Source organism: Equus przewalskii, chromosome 1, assembly GCF_037783145.1.
Source record: "Equus przewalskii isolate Varuska chromosome 1, EquPr2, whole genome shotgun sequence".
Classification (NCBI taxonomy): Eukaryota; Metazoa; Chordata; class Mammalia; order Perissodactyla; family Equidae; genus Equus; species Equus przewalskii.
In genome coordinates, this window is record NC_091831.1 from 127,034,368 (window position 1) to 127,051,715 (window position 17,348).

The 17,348-nt window shown below is 36.1% G+C and overlaps 1 protein-coding gene across 19 annotated transcripts in view; it reads left to right on the forward strand.

Annotated features, from left to right (window-relative positions):
- The window catches only part of DENND4A (DENN domain containing 4A), a 109,670-nt gene extending 94,364 nt beyond the window's left edge, over positions 1 to 15,306 (forward strand). For 12 of the 19 annotated variants that reach the window (XM_070576612.1, XM_070576663.1, XM_070576732.1 and 9 more), the window contains 10 exons: positions 2,252 to 2,346; positions 3,637 to 3,812; positions 3,909 to 4,055; positions 5,579 to 5,777; positions 6,014 to 6,268; positions 7,766 to 7,883; positions 8,003 to 8,029; positions 8,495 to 8,657; positions 8,827 to 8,891; positions 12,781 to 15,306. In XM_070576612.1, coding sequence (XP_070432713.1) covers positions 2,252 to 2,346; positions 3,637 to 3,812; positions 3,909 to 4,055; positions 5,579 to 5,777; positions 6,014 to 6,268; positions 7,766 to 7,883; positions 8,003 to 8,029; positions 8,495 to 8,657; positions 8,827 to 8,891; positions 12,781 to 12,917 — 1,382 coding nt within the window. In that variant the 3' untranslated portion in view covers positions 12,918 to 15,306. The remainder of the gene's footprint in view (positions 1 to 2,251; positions 2,347 to 3,636; positions 3,813 to 3,908; positions 4,056 to 5,578; positions 5,778 to 6,013; positions 6,269 to 7,765; positions 7,884 to 8,002; positions 8,030 to 8,494; positions 8,658 to 8,826; positions 8,892 to 12,780) is intronic. The other 7 variants (XM_008522659.2, XM_008522665.2, XM_008522666.2 and 4 more) reach the window with 1 other exon arrangement.
- The last annotated feature ends 2,042 nt before the right edge of the window (positions 15,307 to 17,348 follow it).

A 17,348-nucleotide genomic window follows, 5' to 3' on the forward strand; every position in this document is an offset into this window, starting at 1 on the left:
AAGGACCGTTTCATAAACATTTCAGGTTTTGTGGTCCACATACCTCTCTGGCACATATTCTTTTTTGTCTTCTTTTTTAACAATGCTTTAAAGAAGTAAAGACCATTCTCAACTCGTCGCCATTCAAAAGTAGATTTGACTCCTGCTCTAGATATTTAGTGCATTTGAATTTATCCTGGTATATGATGTGGGGAATGGATGCAATATAATATTTTTTCATTTGCACCTTTGCCATTTTAAAAAGCTTTTATCGTGGAAATTTTCAAACATACACGAAAGTAGAAGGAATAACACAATGAGCTCTCCTATAAAACCCTTCACCCAACTTCAGCAGTTGCCAACAGATGGCCAATCTTGTTTTGTCTTTTCCCCTGTCTCTTTTGCTGCCAACATTTTTTCCTTCCCCACTGGATTATTTTAAAGTAAATCCCAGACAACATATAATTTTATTCATAAATACTTCAATATGTATCTCTAAAATATAAGGACTTTAATGTTATATATTTTTTAACTTAACTAATTTATTTAATAAATCTTTTATATTACTATACGTTATACATATAATGTGTACACTTTTATGTAGTAAATACATTTCACAAATTGAACACACATGAGTAACCAGCACGCAGCTCAAGAAACAACACTGACGACATCCAGAACCTCCTCTCTTGCAGTCACTGCTCCCTTCACAGGGAGACATTCTCAACTTCCAGCACCATCTGTTAGCATGGCCAGTTAACATTTTATGGACTCATACAGTATGTATCTTTTGTGAAGTATTCATTTTTTAAAAACATAATTGTAATACCATTATCTCATTTTTTAAAATGTGACAATATTTATCATAAAATATATCAAATATTTTGTTTAAATTTTCACATTATCTCATAAAGCTCTTTTTTAGGTAGTCTGGTCAAATTGGGATTTAAACAAGGTCCACTTGTTGCATTTGGTTGATATGTCTGTTAACTCCCTTTTATCTTTGTTCCCTCTCTTTTTGTCCCCCGTTGTCGTATATTCATGAAGAAATCAGGTGATTGGCTCCCCTCTCTCCTTTGTTTTTTTGACCTGCAAGAAAAGTTTGTTGTGCTAAGCAGATAAAACTTACCTCACAACCTGATTCATATTTATTAAAATGAATATTTATTCTGTGCTATAATTAATTAGATACAAAAGGTAGGCTGCCCACATATGACTGAATTAGTCAAGGCTAATAGAAGGTATTAGAAAGCAGTTTTGACCTAGCTTTAGCAGAGAGGGATAACAGAAGGTTACTGGGGAACCATCAAGGACAGACCTGTGGTTCCCACCAGCTCTCAGCGTCTTCAAGGAGGATGTGAGGCTCAGTTCTCTCCCTGCCACTCTTCATCTCTGTGCAGCAGGGCCGAGAGCCAGTGGTAGCTCTGGAGCTACCTTTTTGTTCCCTTGTCACTTGTTTGCTGAAGCAATCAGCTCATTAATCTGGATTATGCTGAATGCATTCCCATAGTGGCGGTGAACATGTTTTCCTATTCTCTGTTTCTCGTAGTTTATACTATTACTTTTTGTTCACCTTTGTATTTATAAAAATACCAATGTTCATTCATAAAATTGAGTAACTAGTGGGAAAAAACTGTATAGAGAAGATAGAGATTACCTCCAGTTTTACTAACAAGATACAGTCACTGTCAACTATAGATTTGATCACAGAACTCCCCTTACTTTTTGCTGTTGTTGTTTTGATCACTACCAATATCCCATTTCTCTGAAGAATGTTCTTGGAGACTCTTCCCTAGAGTTTAAGAGCAAGATTACTGTACCAGGTCTTAAAAGATCCTTATAAGGCGGGGAATTGCCAGTAAATTTTGTCATGATTTGAAATAAAATTAATTTTATACTTTTTAGACCTTAGGACTAAACATTTTCTTGCATTTTAAGCATGGAAAAGTAGAAACAGCAAAATAGTAATTACAAACAGCTGGAATGCCTTCTAGCCTGCATGTTACAAAGTGCTTAATAAATGAGTAATGCGTGAGCACACCTAGCAGGCGGGGATCAGTAGAATGAGAGCACATTTCCTAGGTGTGTACTCAAAACAAAAATGCATGCATTGAGAAACATTTTTTCATTATTTGTTTGTTTTTAAATTACCTTTAGTATTTTGAATAGAACACTTTGACATTTTATCAAAGAATTTATGAGAGCGAAAGATTCTCATATCCTTTCTCGTTAATTTTAATGGTTTTGCTCTTTGTTTTTTATTAATGAACAGGATCCCTGTCAAAGTTCGCCTTACCTGGGAAATCAGAAGTGGCATCTTCCTACAACACGAGTAATACAAATATCTTCCAGAACTATGCAATGGAGGTATGATTTTAATCAAAAGAGCACCTTCATGTACTACTTCATAAAATTTATATTTCTTTTGTATTGATCGTCATGAGTAGAATAATAAAAAGTTGAATATATAGCAACTGAAAATTTCAGAATATATATTGTACCTGAATAAACTTAAAATCCAGTTTTAGGATATCTAGTATTTCAGATTATTGAAGTCATACTACTTTATATCTGTTTAGAACAATTTGATACTTCCTTTGAGATTTATCATAATACAAAAGCATTTTCATTTTCAATATTTATGCTTTCTTATATGTAAGTTCTCTTGGAATTTTCATTTTACATCTTAAACACAACCAATTTGGCTATGCAAGGACCTTTTTTGATGAGGGTACAGGAGAGTTTTGGCATTGCTATCAACTTTTTCCATGATGTTTTTCATTCTTTGTGTCAGTTTGATGTACATATCTGCTAGATAGGCTGCTATATCCCATTTTCTTAAAATTAAAATGTTATACTTTTACATTTTAAAAAATTTACCTAATTTTTTGGTAAAATTGCTTGCAAATACATTTGTGAGTGTTGTTGGTATTTCATGCTAATTTGCATAAATTTGGAAAATAAATTTGCATACAGCTGGAAAATAAATGATGAGCACTGATGTTGCAATTTACAAAGTTTCTTATGGCTTCAAAAATTTCTCTATTTTATTAACATAACGACAGCATTGACACCTATCTATAGCAATGCTTCTTAAGCTGTCTGTAGTGACGGACCAGGGGCTTTTGTTGTTGTTTTAATTTCCAAACTGTCATGGCTGATACGCTTGTGATACATTGAATACACTCTTAGATGTTGCAGCAATGACAAGTTGCATTAAAAGTTTCTAACTCCTCTTCTCCATTTCTTTCTTCATCTCATCACAAACCAATAAGAGTTTGTGGACCAGCACTTGTCTGGTGACCACACTTTGAGTAGCACTGATCTATAATATGTAATTACAGATACCTATTTTGGGTATTAAAAAATTAATGCTTTTCCATTAATAAAACCATGGCAGATTTTATAGTAATTATAATATAAAAATGCTCCCTTAAATGCAGCTTTTTCTTTCAGACAAAAATTTTGGAGTAGGTTTAGCTGAAATAGTTAAAGATGAGTATATTATATAATGCACTGAATGTAATCCATTCTTCTGTTTATAACTTCTGAATCCTTCTGAGTTTTAGTTTTCCAATGGATTTATGAATTGAAAAGTTTTTTAATTGATAATGTGCACTAACAGGCATACTTTATAAACAATGTTTTCTCCCATAGGTTCTCATCTCAAGTTGCTCTCGGTGTAGAACTTGTGACTGCCTTGTCCATGATGAGGAAATCATGGCTGGCTGGACAGCAGATGACTCAAATCTCAATACCACGTGCCCGTTTTGTGGCAATCTTTTCTTGCCCTTTTTGAATATTGAAATAAGAGATTTAAGACGACCCGGAAAGTAATGATTTATGCTTTTTTTTTCCCCTTCATGTTTAAGGATCATGTTTCCTAGAATATTTCTTTTCTCAAAAAGTTTCTTTGACTCACATTACAGATACTTTTTGAAGTCAAGCCCATCTGCAGAAAATATGCATTTTCCGTCTTCCTTTTCAAGTCAGACAAGACAGTCTTGTATCTCAACATCAGCCTCTGGTCTTGACAAGTCTGTTATCTCCGTTCCAGGGAATTTTGATCTACATAGGTAATTATGGTTTTATGGAACTATATTTTAATGACTGTTACACACGTTTCAGACAATGACAGAAAAGTAAGGTGACCATTTTAAGGTTTAAATTTCTACGTATAATAGATTCATAACCTTAAATTCTTACTTCTAATTAGAACAATATTAAAATTCTCTAATAACCTCAATGTTTAAACAGTTATAGTTTATGTTTTATGAATCCCCAGAGTTTAAGCTGTATAATTCATATAATGTTTAATAGTATTTTAAAGGTAAAAATTCTGTAGAACACTAGAAGTTTATAGTGAACATCTTTCTCTTACCCCTATCTTTTCAGGAATTAAGTCAGTACTAATTTACTTCTGCCTTGTTATATTTAGTTTTCTACTTAGAAATATTTAATAATCTAAGAAAACATTTGGAGCAGATAGAGGAACTATAAAATTAAATTTATACAGTTAGCTGGGGCTGGCCCCGTGGCCGAGTGGTTAAGTTCACGCGCTCCGCTGCAGGCGGCCCAGTGTTTCGTTGGTTCAAATCCTGGGCGCGGACATGGCACTGCTCATCAAACCACGCTGAGGCAGCGTCCCACATACCACAACTAGAAGGACCCACAATGAAGAATATACAACTATGTACCAGAGGGGCTTTGGGGAGAAAAAGGAAAAAAATAAAATCTTTACAAAAATAAAAAAAATAAAATAAAATAAAAAATTTATACAGTTAGCCTTATATAAGTAAATCTATGCTTAGGGCAAATGCAGAAATCGAATCCGTTTTGGAGAAGTGCCAAATACATCGTATATAGCTGGGCAGATGACACCATATTGCTAACTGCACATGCAGAAGAAAATGCCTGTATAGTACTGGCAGGCGAACGTGACTGGTTTAATCCTGACTGCTTATCTGTGTGTGCACCTTCTGTCGTCATAGGTCTGTTGGAGCCCTTTCTTTTGCTGTCTCCTACTAGCTTGTGACTACTGAAGGAATAGGGTGCCCGTTTTCTCTGCCTTGTATTCTCTGCGCCTAGTGTGGTTTCTGCTGTATAAAAGTTGTCTACTAAATGTTGTTTGGGGTTTTTTTTCTATTTATTTATTTTGAGGAAGATTAGCCCTAAGCTAACATCTGCCACCAGTCCTCCTCTTTTTGCTGAGGAAGACTGGCCCTGAGCTCACATCCATGTCCATCTTCCTCTACTTTATATGTGGAACACCTGCCACAGCATGGCTTGCCAAGTGGTGCGAACCGGCGAACCCTGGGCCGCCAAAGTGGAATGTGCGAACTTAACACTGTGCCACCGGGCCGGCCCCCTAAATGTTTTGAATAAATGACTGACTCTTGAATATTTAAAGTTCACTGGATAAAAAGGAAAATGTGACTAGACTGCTTAAAAATATATCCTGATTCCTGGCTGAAGCCTGAGTAATATCTTTCCTTTGATTTACTTTGCTATGCCCAGCTTTGATTCTAAAGAGAAGAACATGGTCTTTCTAGAAATTAAATCTAGACAATGATACGCTTTTTCTTTTTTAATGCTCAAGCAAATCTAAACTGCTGGAAAATTCATGTGCCCGAAGTATTCAGATCCCTGCTGATAGATCAAAAACAGCTGTGTCAAAATGTCCAGTATTTCCAATGGCCAGGAGCGTCAGTACTTATGGCCCCTTGGATAAAGAAGACACTGGAGGGCAGAAGCTTATTCCTACAGGCAGCCTGCCAGCAACTTTACAAGGAGCTACAGTATGTATTTTGGTGTTTTTTTAAATTTGGACTTTGATAACTTACCTATGATTTTGTTCCCCTTGTCCTACACAGCATTATTAGCTTCAATTTTATTATTGTCAAGAAGAGTCTCTTGTCCCATGATACAATTATGGTACCTTTCTATTATATGGAAATCATTGACAGGAATTTCTAAAAAATGATTTAGTATCATCGATTTGTATTTGTCATTTATGTTTTTATTTATTCAACAGGATGCTTTAGGATTGGAATGGCACCTCCCAAGTCCAGATCCCGTCACTGTTCCGTATCTCAGTCCTTTGGTGGTGTGGAAGGAACTTGAAAGCTTATTGGAGAATGAAGGCGATCATGCAATAACAGTGGCAGATTTTGTGGACCATCATCCAATTGTTTTTTGGAACCTAGTGTGGTATTTTAGACGTCTTGACTTGCCCAGTAACTTACCTGGATTGATTCTTTCTTCTGAGCATTGTAACAAATATTCAAAGGTATGAGAGTAAAAATTAACTAAAAGGCAATGCTTCTGTCACCATTGTAATGTTTTCATATTCCTAATGACAGAAAAGTAATTTTTATGCTAAGTATTTTTAATAACCATCTGAATCATTGGGTCAATAAAATTGTTTTAGTTGCGTTTACAAATAATTTTTCTTCTTACAATCTAGCAGTAAGACAAAGTCATGTTTTTTAGGCTTCTTGTAAAATTTACACAAAATGGTCTTAAATTTTTGTTATAACCTCAAGAATAAACCGTGAATGACTTATGAGAAGAGTTTGTGAGTTGGCCCCACTCGTCTCATACCTGCTTTAGAAACAAGCCCAACACTCTTTTAGGAGGAGATCTTAATTCATATTGCAGTCATGTGCTACCATTCTCTTCATTCCTTTACTCTGAATTCTTGCTTAACCTTTTAGGTAATTAGTTTGTTGTGTGTTCACTTGTATTTTTGATATGTTGTTCTATAAACTGTTTTTACTTTTTCATGTGTTATCACCACCACTAAATTCCAGAGTCTCTAAATTCAGGAACTTTGTCTTGTCCCTTCTCATACTTCATTTCTGTGATTGTACATGTGCTCTTTCAGTCTGTGATGAGTGGGTGACCAGGAGGTTAACTCAGTCAGTTATCTGGGCTGGGGTCTTCGACTGATGTAGAATGGGGCTCCTGGGTCCATCTTGCTGCAGCCCCTCAACCATAAGCTGGTCAAGATTAGCCCTTCATGGTACCTTCCTCACTGATCTCAGCACTTTGTTATATCTGCTTTTTAGAGATCATTAGCTGCTCAACTCAGCCCATCTGCTCAGTAGATATAAAATGCATACAGGGGCCAGCCCTGTGGCATAGTAGTTAAGTTTGTGCACTCTGTTTTGGCAGCCTGGGGTTCACCAGTTTGGACCCCAGGCACATACCTACACAGTGCTCATCAAGCCATGCTGTGGTGGCATCCCACATACAAAATAGAAGAAGATTGGCACAGATGTTAGCTTGGTGACAATCTTTCTCAACAAAAAGAGGAAGATTGGCAACAGATATTAGCTCAGGGCCAATCTTCCTCACACAAAAAAATTATAGAACAATAAAAATAATTATAAAAGTAAGTAAATAAATAAAATGCATACAAACAGTCATTTTCTCTTCTCTTTTCTTTTTTCTTTTTTTTGAGGAAGATCCACCCTCAGCTAACATCTGTTGCCAATCTTCCTCTCTCTGCTTGACTGCCTGTGCCAGTCTTCCTCTATTCTGTATGCAGGTCACCACCACAGCATGGCCACTGACAAGTAGTGTAGGTCCACGCCCAGGAACTGAACATGGGCCGCTAAGCAGTGTGCGCCAAACTTAACCACTAGGCCATGGGGCCGGCCCCTCTCTTTTCTCTCTTGTACCCATACCTTCTAAAAAATATTTCTAAAGATCTTTATAAAATATTTACAAAACGTTATTGTGTAAGGATCATTAATAAATATTTGTTTATTCTTCAATACAGATTCCCCGCCACTGTATGTCTGAAGATAGTAAATATGTTTTAATACAAATGTTATGGGACAATATGAAATTACATCAGGATCCGGGTCAGCCCTTGTACATCCTCTGGAATGCCCACAGTAAGTGCTATCGTAGAATGCTGACTTCATTCATAGGGGTGTAATCTCTACTTGCTTTAACCAGCCTAAACTAATATATAACTGACTTTTATTTTACTATACCGATTTTTGTCTTACAGGTCAAAATCGTACTCTTTTGTTTGAGAGTGAGTGTTAAGTTTGAATTTTTAGTGCTACCTTATATGGAGGTCAAGGTTGTCTTTTGTTTTTGTGTTTTTGAGGGGTGCTGTGTATGTGCTGGAGGGGTTTTGTTTTGTGGAGTTCGGCTTTCAGCACATTGCTTGTCCCAGTTTCTTCTTTTTACTCATTTTTTGTTTATTTCCATCCCAGGCTGCTGATTTAGAATTTCCTCCAGGGGCTGTATTAAGGAAAACTGTGTTTTTAGTTATTGTCTGTTCTGGCTACAAAAAGCTTTAGGCCTATTTTTTATCATTATTTGTCTTATTTTTTTCCTTTTTTTCCTTCATTCTTAGATTTCTATTCCTTTATCTATTGCCTTTAATTTATCTTTAGTGCTTTGTAACTTCTTTAATATTGTCGATTGCTGCTTAATTACATTCTCCTATCTACGTAGAACATTTTCCTTTATCTGCTCTTTTGTTCTTTTACAGCCCAAAAGTATCCAATGGTCCATTTATTGCAAAAGGGTGATAATTCATTTAACCAAGAACTATTGAAAAATATGGTAAAAAGCATTAAAATGAATGATGTCTATGGACCAATGAGTCAGATTTTAGAGACACTGAATAAATGTCCTCATTTTAAAAGACAGAGGTACGTCATTTTCTTAAATGAATATGTTGTTCCTGGAAGCAGATTAATATTGTTTGCTTAGTAATTCGTTAGACTATCTTATGCTTATATTAGCATAAAGATTTTTATAGAGACTTTTTATGTAGGCTCTATGAATAATAATATTTTCTCCACTCCTTTTCTCCCCTAGGAGTTTATATAGAGAAATACTCTTTCTCTCACTTGTGGCACTGGGAAGAGAAAACATTGACATAGGTAATTCATCATAATATATAACATGTAATGTTTATGTATCATGGTATAGTTTTCAAAATGTTTTTATATTGGTAGTCTCTATTATTAATATTAAATTATATTAATATATTAGAAGAATTGTTTCTTTGATTTTTTTGATATAATGTAAAAGATACTTTGATACTTTGGTCATGTTAATAATAATAATGATAAGTAATAAAAGCTAATGTTTTTTGAGGGCTTAGTATAGCAAGTACTTTGCATGTATTACGTCAAATAATTCTCCCAAAAGCCCTGTGAGATATGTAATATCATTTTCATGTTGTTACTGAAGTGACTGAGGATCTAAGATCTTAAACTGGACTTTCACAGTGAATAATAGAGCCATATTTAAACCAAGCAGTCTTAATTTCCAGTCCCACGCTTTTAACTATTGTGTCATATCACTGATTACATTAAGCTATTGCAGAGAAGATGTAAGTTAGCTAATTATGTATTTTAGGAGGTCCCAGACTTTTTCGGTTGATCGTCTTCTCCCAGTTATTGTGCTTGGCCGCCTTTAAGTTTCCACTTCCCATTCCTAAGAAAGGGCAGAAATAACCCCTAGTGGACAAAAAGAAGGAAATTGGTGGCTGTCAGGCATTGAGAGACTCAAGCATCATTTGGGCATTCTGAGAATTTATAATGTGAATAGGTTGGAAAAATGATAATTGATACATATAATTCATCTGACTTGAGTGGCTTCTGACTTGGGTGCCCTACTTAAGCCCACTCACCAGTTAATAAGAGAATATGTAATAGGCCCTACTTCTTTTAGATGATTGTGTACTGTCTTAACAGAAACATATCCAGTTCTTTAGCACTAGTCAACACTTCAGTTGACTTTTAAAGTGCCTGTGACATTTCCCATAGCCATTTATTAGTGTCATCAGAGTCAAAATGATGATGATGTATAATAAACCTAATGCACTATTACAGGTTGCTCAATCAGACCACATGGAGCATGCGTAGAGAACAAGGGCTTTCCCTGTGGTACTGGCTTCCCAACAAGTTCACTGAGGGATGGGAGAGAGAGCAGGAGTTAGTGAGTGAAGCAGAGGGCTAAGAGCAGCCTTACTGGGTATCTCAAGGGGTTATCAGGTGCCATCTGACCGAAGGTGACTGTGCTGCTGGGAATTGTCAGCCTTGATGCCAGAGAGAGATTGTAGAATTTGGCAGTGAAGATATGTATGGGTGAAATGGCAAGCATCTTACAGAATGGAATTATTAGATGGAAACCAACACTTAAAGGACAAAGAGACTAATTTAGTTAGAAAGAAAATAACTCTTCTCATTTAGAACATAGCAGTGGGAAATTGGCCTTTCACTAAAATGGCCTTTAAAAATTTAACTATAAATCTAAGCCCGATAGAGATCAATGTTTAATATCTTTGAAAAACAAAGTATGACCCAGAGAAATATAACCAGAGAACATTGTAGTCGAAAGTCATGTTAAATCATTGATTACCTAGTTGAAACAAAGTTGGAAAAGTTTGGAAAATTTCCAGTAAAAAAGTAAAACTTATTTAGAATTAAAGAATATTTGTTGGAGAAGGCTAAAGGAAATGTAACTGTGTTTAACCTATAATTTTGTTTGTAAACAAATATTTATGAGTGTCTTGAGCTGCCCTTTCCATTGAAAAGAGGAAAAGAATAGATGGGTTCTAATTGCAAGCAGGAGGCTTTGAGCAGAATGTTGTCAGTATTTGTTTTTTTAGCTTCATGGTTGTGAAACACTGGAGACTATTAAAAATAAGAAACTTGACAAATGATTCTAATGTTCAACTGGAAAAATAATCATGTGAGAATAGCCAGGAATCAAAAATATGTGGTAAAAGAATTAAAATCTAGTTTAATCTATTAATCTAATCTATTAAATAGATCTAAAAATCTATTTAATCTATTAATCTAGAGAAGTAATATCTAGGTAACTCAAAAGAAGGCAGTATGGAAGAATTGAGAACCAAAAAAGACAACAAAGGGGCCAGCCCAGTGGGGTAGCAGTTACGTTTGTGCGCTCTGCTTCGGCGGCCCAAGGATCACCAGTTCAGATCCCAGGCGCAGACCTACACCCTGCTTGGCAAGCCATGCTGTGGCAGGCATCCCACATATAAAGTAGAGGAAGATGGTCATGGAAGTTAGCTCAGGGCCAATCTTCCTCAGCAAAAAGAGGAGGGTTGGCAGTGGATGTTAGCTCAGGGCTAATCTTCCTCAAAAAAAACAAAACAGATTGAAGACCTAAGTGTGAGACCTAAAACTCTAAGAAGAAAACATGGGACAAAAGCTATATGACATCGGATTTGGCCATGTTTTCTTGGATATGACAGTAAAGGCTCAGACAACAGAGAAAAAAAACAAATTGAACTTAATAAAAATTATAAATTTTTGTGCATCAAAAGGTGATATCAACAGCAACCCACAGAATGGGAGAAAATATTTACAAATCATATATCTGATAAGAGATTCATATCCAGAATATATAGAGAACTCCTAAAACTCAACAACAAAAAATGAAGCCAATTCAAAATGGGTAAAGGACTTGAACAGACATTTTTCCAAAGAAGATATGCAAATGGCCAATAAGCACATGGAAGATGCTCAACATCACTAATTATTAGGGAAATGCAAATCAGAACTACAATGGGATACCACCTCACACTATTAGGATGGTAACTATCAAAAAAACCCGGAAAATAACAAGTGTTGGCAAGGATATGGAGAAATTAGAACGCTTGTGCACTGTTAGTGGGAATGTAAAATGGTACAGCTGCTGTGGAAACAGTATGGCAGTTCCCTCAAAAATTAAAAATAGAGGCCAGCCCTATGGCCGAGTGGTTAAGTTCACGCACTCCGCTTCGGCGGCCCAGGGTTTCCCCAGTTCAGATCCTGGGCGCGGACATGGCACCGCTCGTCAGGCCGTGCTGAGGGGGCATCCCACATGCCACAACTAGAAGGACCCACAACTAGAAATACACAACTATGTACCCGGGAGCATTGGGAGAAAAAGGAAAAATAAAATCTTAAAAAAAAAAATTAAAAATAGAATCTCCGTATGATCCAGCAATCCCACTTCTGGGTATATACCCAAAAGAACTGACAGCAGGGCCTTGAAGAGGTATTTGTATGCCCATGTTCATAGCGGCATCATTCACAATATCTAAAACATGGAAGCAACCCAAGTGTCCAATGAAGGATGAGTGAAAAAGAAAAATGTGGTATATATGTACAATGAAATATTATTCAGCCTTAAAAAGGAAGGAAATTCTGACATAGGCTACAACACAGATGAACCATGAGGACATTATGTTAAGTGAAATAAGCCAGTCACAAAAAGACAAATAACTGTATGATTCCACTTATAAGGTACTTGGAGTGGTCAGAGTCACAGAGACTGAAGTAGAATGGTAGTTGCCAGAGGCTGGGAGGAGGGAAGAATGGGGAGTTACTGTTTAATTGGTATACAGTTTCAGTTTTACAAGATGAAAAGAGTTATGGAGGTGGATGGTGGTGATGGCTGACAACATGAATGTATGTAATACCACTGAACTGTATAGTTAAAAATGGTTAAGATGGTAAATTTTAGTTACATATATTTCACCACAACTTAAAAATTTGGGAGAAAAAGTATTTTTAAAAGTTGGCATCTTAAAACTTGAAATTTCACTGATCTGTGTAATCTAACTCTAGCATGCCATGGATTATAAGGTCTCCTTTCCAGCTCTGAAATTGTGGTCCTTTAGTTGGCAGAAGTAACCTAGGAATTCCTTCTTGGCCTCTAATTTTGCAGTTCTGTAGTCTTACCAAAACTTGATTATTGTTAACATCAAATATAAATTTCTTTATGCCTTTATTTATTTGTGAATTTTCGCAGATGCATTTGATAAAGAATACAAGATGGCATACGATCGTCTCACCCCTAGTCAAGTCAAGAGTACACACAACTGTGATAGACCACCAAGTACGGGGGTGATGGAATGTCGGAAAACCTTTGGAGAACCTTATCTTTAAGATGTGTGTGTGTATACTTTGAATATGTATTGTATAGTCAGTGTATAAAATAACGCTTGTAGATTCTAAACTTTTTTCTTCGATTTTTGAAAGTGCATTTGTAAATGGTTCAGAAAGCCCAGCTAGTTTATGTACAGAAGGTTTTAAGAAGAGAATAGTGACAACAGGGGAGAGAACCCCTTTGTTTCCCATTTGTTTTCTTTTTCTTTTCTTCTCCTGTAACAAGTAATTAAATATTTTTGAAATGAGGAAATCCCTAAACAAAATAAGCTCTCATAAAATAAGACAACTGTTTTATGGTTTCTCTTGGAAGAGACAGATTGAAAAATCATGTATGGAACGTAAACAAATATGAGATCAAAGCATCTCCTGTTTTCATAGACTGTTCAAATGTTTTGACCATGAAGTTGTATTATACATATTTTAAATTGTTTATAGTAAGTTGATATTTTTTTAATTTTTAAACTTAATATAGCAAACTTAAAATGAACTTAAACTTATGAAGCAAGCAATTAAGTGCTTATTTTCCTTGTCTGCTGCTCTTTGAAGTAATAGTACAGCTGCAGATCTCTATGTGTATATCTCTCTCTCTTTTTTTTATTACTTGGGAGAATGATTCACATGTCAGTGCCAGTGTCAGTGTTGTCCTAGGACTGCATGTCCGCGCTCCCGAGCCTGACGGCAGCGAGTCCTGGCAGAGTGCACCGCTCACACTGCCTCGCTGAGCCTTGTGGAGGGAGAACCAGAGAGGGTCAAGGTCTGCTTCTGCAAAATCAGGCTCAACATGCCATGATCCCAAATGTTCTCTGTTGGTCATAAATACGTACGGTACACAGGGCAAAGAGCTTACAAAGCCAAATAGCAATTTAAATTTTAATATTCTACATGCACACTTGTATTGGGAAGTATGTCAAACAGTTTACTCTGTTCCAAATTTTACCCTTATTTTAATATCTAAAATATTGGGTATGATGCAAATTGTACTATATTTATCTGGAATATGACCTACTGGGGAGTATTCTGTTAATATTATATATATAAATATTCAAAATATTTTTTCAAAAGTAGAAAAATATTAACTCTCTAAAAATACAGCCAGGTAGAATTTCCCATATTGAGGAGCTTGCTTTTTCAATAAGCCTTCAGAATCTGAAGTTTATGGAATCTAAAATCCAGAAATATCCAGAAGTCAGACAATAAATTGAATGTTTAAGCACCACGGATATTAAATAGACTCTAAAAAATATTTTTTGTCCCGTTATTTCTAATATCACTTTCTTTGGGTAATTTCTTATAAAAAGTATCGTTTGGCTGTTAGAATTATTTGTAGATTTTCAGTATGTGTGTGTGTATGTTTGCACACGTTGTTTGTGAAGGAATTCTCTAGCCACTTTCAAAGAAGAAAACAATAGATTGTCGCAAATTAAGTGCACAGAGCCAGTGGGGTCCAGGACACTTGGACTGGAGCTCGCTCGAAGTCCTGAGACACAGTCAGTTCCGCTGCAGAAAGACCACCTTTTGAATTCACACCATTAGTGACTAGCACTAAGCTGAAACGTTTCACAGCTTTCTACTCTGGGAAATAATGGGGAAAGTTTAAAAATGTAAAATTTTAGTTTAGTTTGGGGCTGAACTTTCTTACTGGAAAACTCTGGTGCTATGCACATATGTCTGCCTCTCCTTTGTAAATACCACTCCGACTTCATCCTTCTTTACTATTCAGATCCAAGCTTCATGCTCTAATTGTCTTAACATTCTGTGAATCATTCAAAAGTTGTCAAATGAGAGAAGCATTTGATAAGTGAGGCTTTTGGCATTGGTGACAACCATCCCTCCAAACAGGATTCTGGGCTTCTATTCTGGTTTTTTGTTATTGTTTGGTTTTTTTCCCTGATAAGAACAGCTTTCACTATTGTTTACCTTTTTTTTTAACACAAACAATATGCAAGAATAACAGTTTATTGATTTCAAATATCTGACCAAAGTGAGGTAAAGCCCATTCTTTATGGTTCAAACTCATTTGAAAAAGTGAATGTTATGTTCATCTTCTCCCCCAACACCAAGTTTTGTTTCTGCTTTTGGTTGGGTTTTGCTTCCCGTACTTTTAATCCCCAGGGAATATTATTTGCACAAATTTAGTCTTTAGAAATAAAACCCAAAACATGAAAGTGGTAAGCCCTGCTCAAAAGAAAATTAAAATATAGATCATCTTTTAACTCTATACAAACTTTTCTTCAGTTTTCTCTCTGTTGACCGTACGTTTTGGAGAGTCATGGCCAATTGTGTTGGAGAGACATAGCCTTTTACTATTTATCTGTCTCTTATTTTCTTACTCTTAGTTTTGTTCATACATTTAATAGTTGAAAATAAACCATGCTGTGTCCTCGTATCACTTGTTTACTACTTCCTCCCATTGTGTTTTGAATGTCACACATTTGTATTTTATATATTTCGATATTCAACTTTCTCCTCCTATTGTCAGATAGGGAATTATGCAGCCTGTTCGTATTCTGATTTTTGTCTTTTTTGTTTTTTCTGATTGGGGGAGGGAGGTTGCTTTAAAACACTAAAGCCACCGGCTTATTTTATTATAAGGTTTTGTAATATGTCTTGCCATTTTCGTATATAGAGAAATGGCCCTTGAAAATATTGGTTCAGCATTTTCGGTGATAAATACTTATTTTACTTTATGCTGGTAATTATTATGATATTTTAGTGCAACTAGCAAGTGTTAACCTGCTGTATATAGAAGTTATGTTTTATTTCTAAATACTTTGTAAGTATATGGTAAGAAAATACCCATCTGTATGGTAATGTGCAATAGCTCAGCTTTATTTTTATTTCTCCCACTAGAACTTGAAAGCTGCTATTAGGCACTTTATGTCAGAGCAGGAAGGGAAAGAGTAGGCTTGCCTCTTTGAGAGGGCTCTTGGCCCACCTTCGCGCTAGAGTTAGCATGCTCTGCCCTTCCTGTTTGGATACAAGACTAAGTTTTATTTCAGAATTGATCGTCTAGCAGCTGCATACCAGTTTACCTTAATATCCTCAGTACCTGGTATCTTCTTCTTATCCCTTCATACTGCCCTCTTCCTCTGGCCTCAAAGTAAGTACACTTGCTGCCTCAATTATTTTTGTTTACAAAATTAGCAGTGCACAGACTAATATAGGAATTTCTGTCTCTGATTCAAAAATTCTGTGTGCATATACTTATTCTCTGAGATGGTAACAGACTCTTCTGATAAAGTTACTGCAGCCTTTCCGCAGTTGCTGTTCATTTAGATGGCTCCCTCTTTCTGTATTTAAAGATTTTCTTTTCGAACATAGTAGTGTGATAAAACCACTGGAGCAACTGATGGAATTTTCTGTAAATGAAATTCTCCAGATTTTGCCTACTCATCACAGTGAAGAGCCTGAAGACCAGAAGCGTGCCTTTGGTTGTATAAGCACCTTAGGCCAGGGTGTCCTGCCCAGCTCTAGTGACCCCCCAGGGATGGACAGCCCTGATCATGAACCCTCTCTTTGCACCTTTCATAGCAGCCAGTTCCAAAACACATTGCAAGCTGCACCTGCAGGGGGACCCTTCCACAAAAAAGAAGTCAGAACCAAGGGTATTCTTTGGCACATAAGGCCATCCAGTTCTTCAGATCTATCTACCAGCCTGTGCCCTAAATATTAAATTCCAATTCCTGTCCCTTTTGGTACTCAATCTTTAAATAAATTATAATTATGATATAGACAATATATGAAAGACCAAGCCTATAATTTGATAAAAACATTTTCAGATCTATTGAAGAGAGTACAATATAATGTTCAAAATGGATAGTAACCATTTAAACATATACCAATTTTCAAAAATTCGGAATGCATCCTTTTCTTCTGGTACTATATAACATCTTAACCCATTAAATTAGGAAGAGTTTCACACTTTTAGAAATTTGGCCCAAACCTGTTACCAGGGCCATCAGGAAATGCAACCTCATGGGGGATGAAGGAGAAGTAATCTATGCCAGCCGCTGTCTTCCAATTCAGATACCCATGGGGGACAGTTCAGACTTTCTGGGCTGGACGCATGACCTAGAATTTGTCCCATGTAACTATACAGATCATTTTGGCTATCAAATGAGAGGACCATCTCTTGACATTTTAACATGGTACTTTCCCCTCTAAGACAGTATAATTTTAATAAATTATAGTAGATTTGTAAATGTATGACAAAAATTTTAATTTCCAAGCATAACAAATTGATCATTCCATCTCTGTGAAGTCTCCTCTTTCTCCCCCACCCAGTGAATTCCTACTCATCCATCAAGACTCAGCTTTCATTATATGTACTTGACCCTTTCTGTCATAGTGTGAAATGATTGGAACTTCCTTTCTAGGCCAAGAGAAATGCCAGAAATTCAGCAAACTGATCAGGAAAAGGATGTTAGA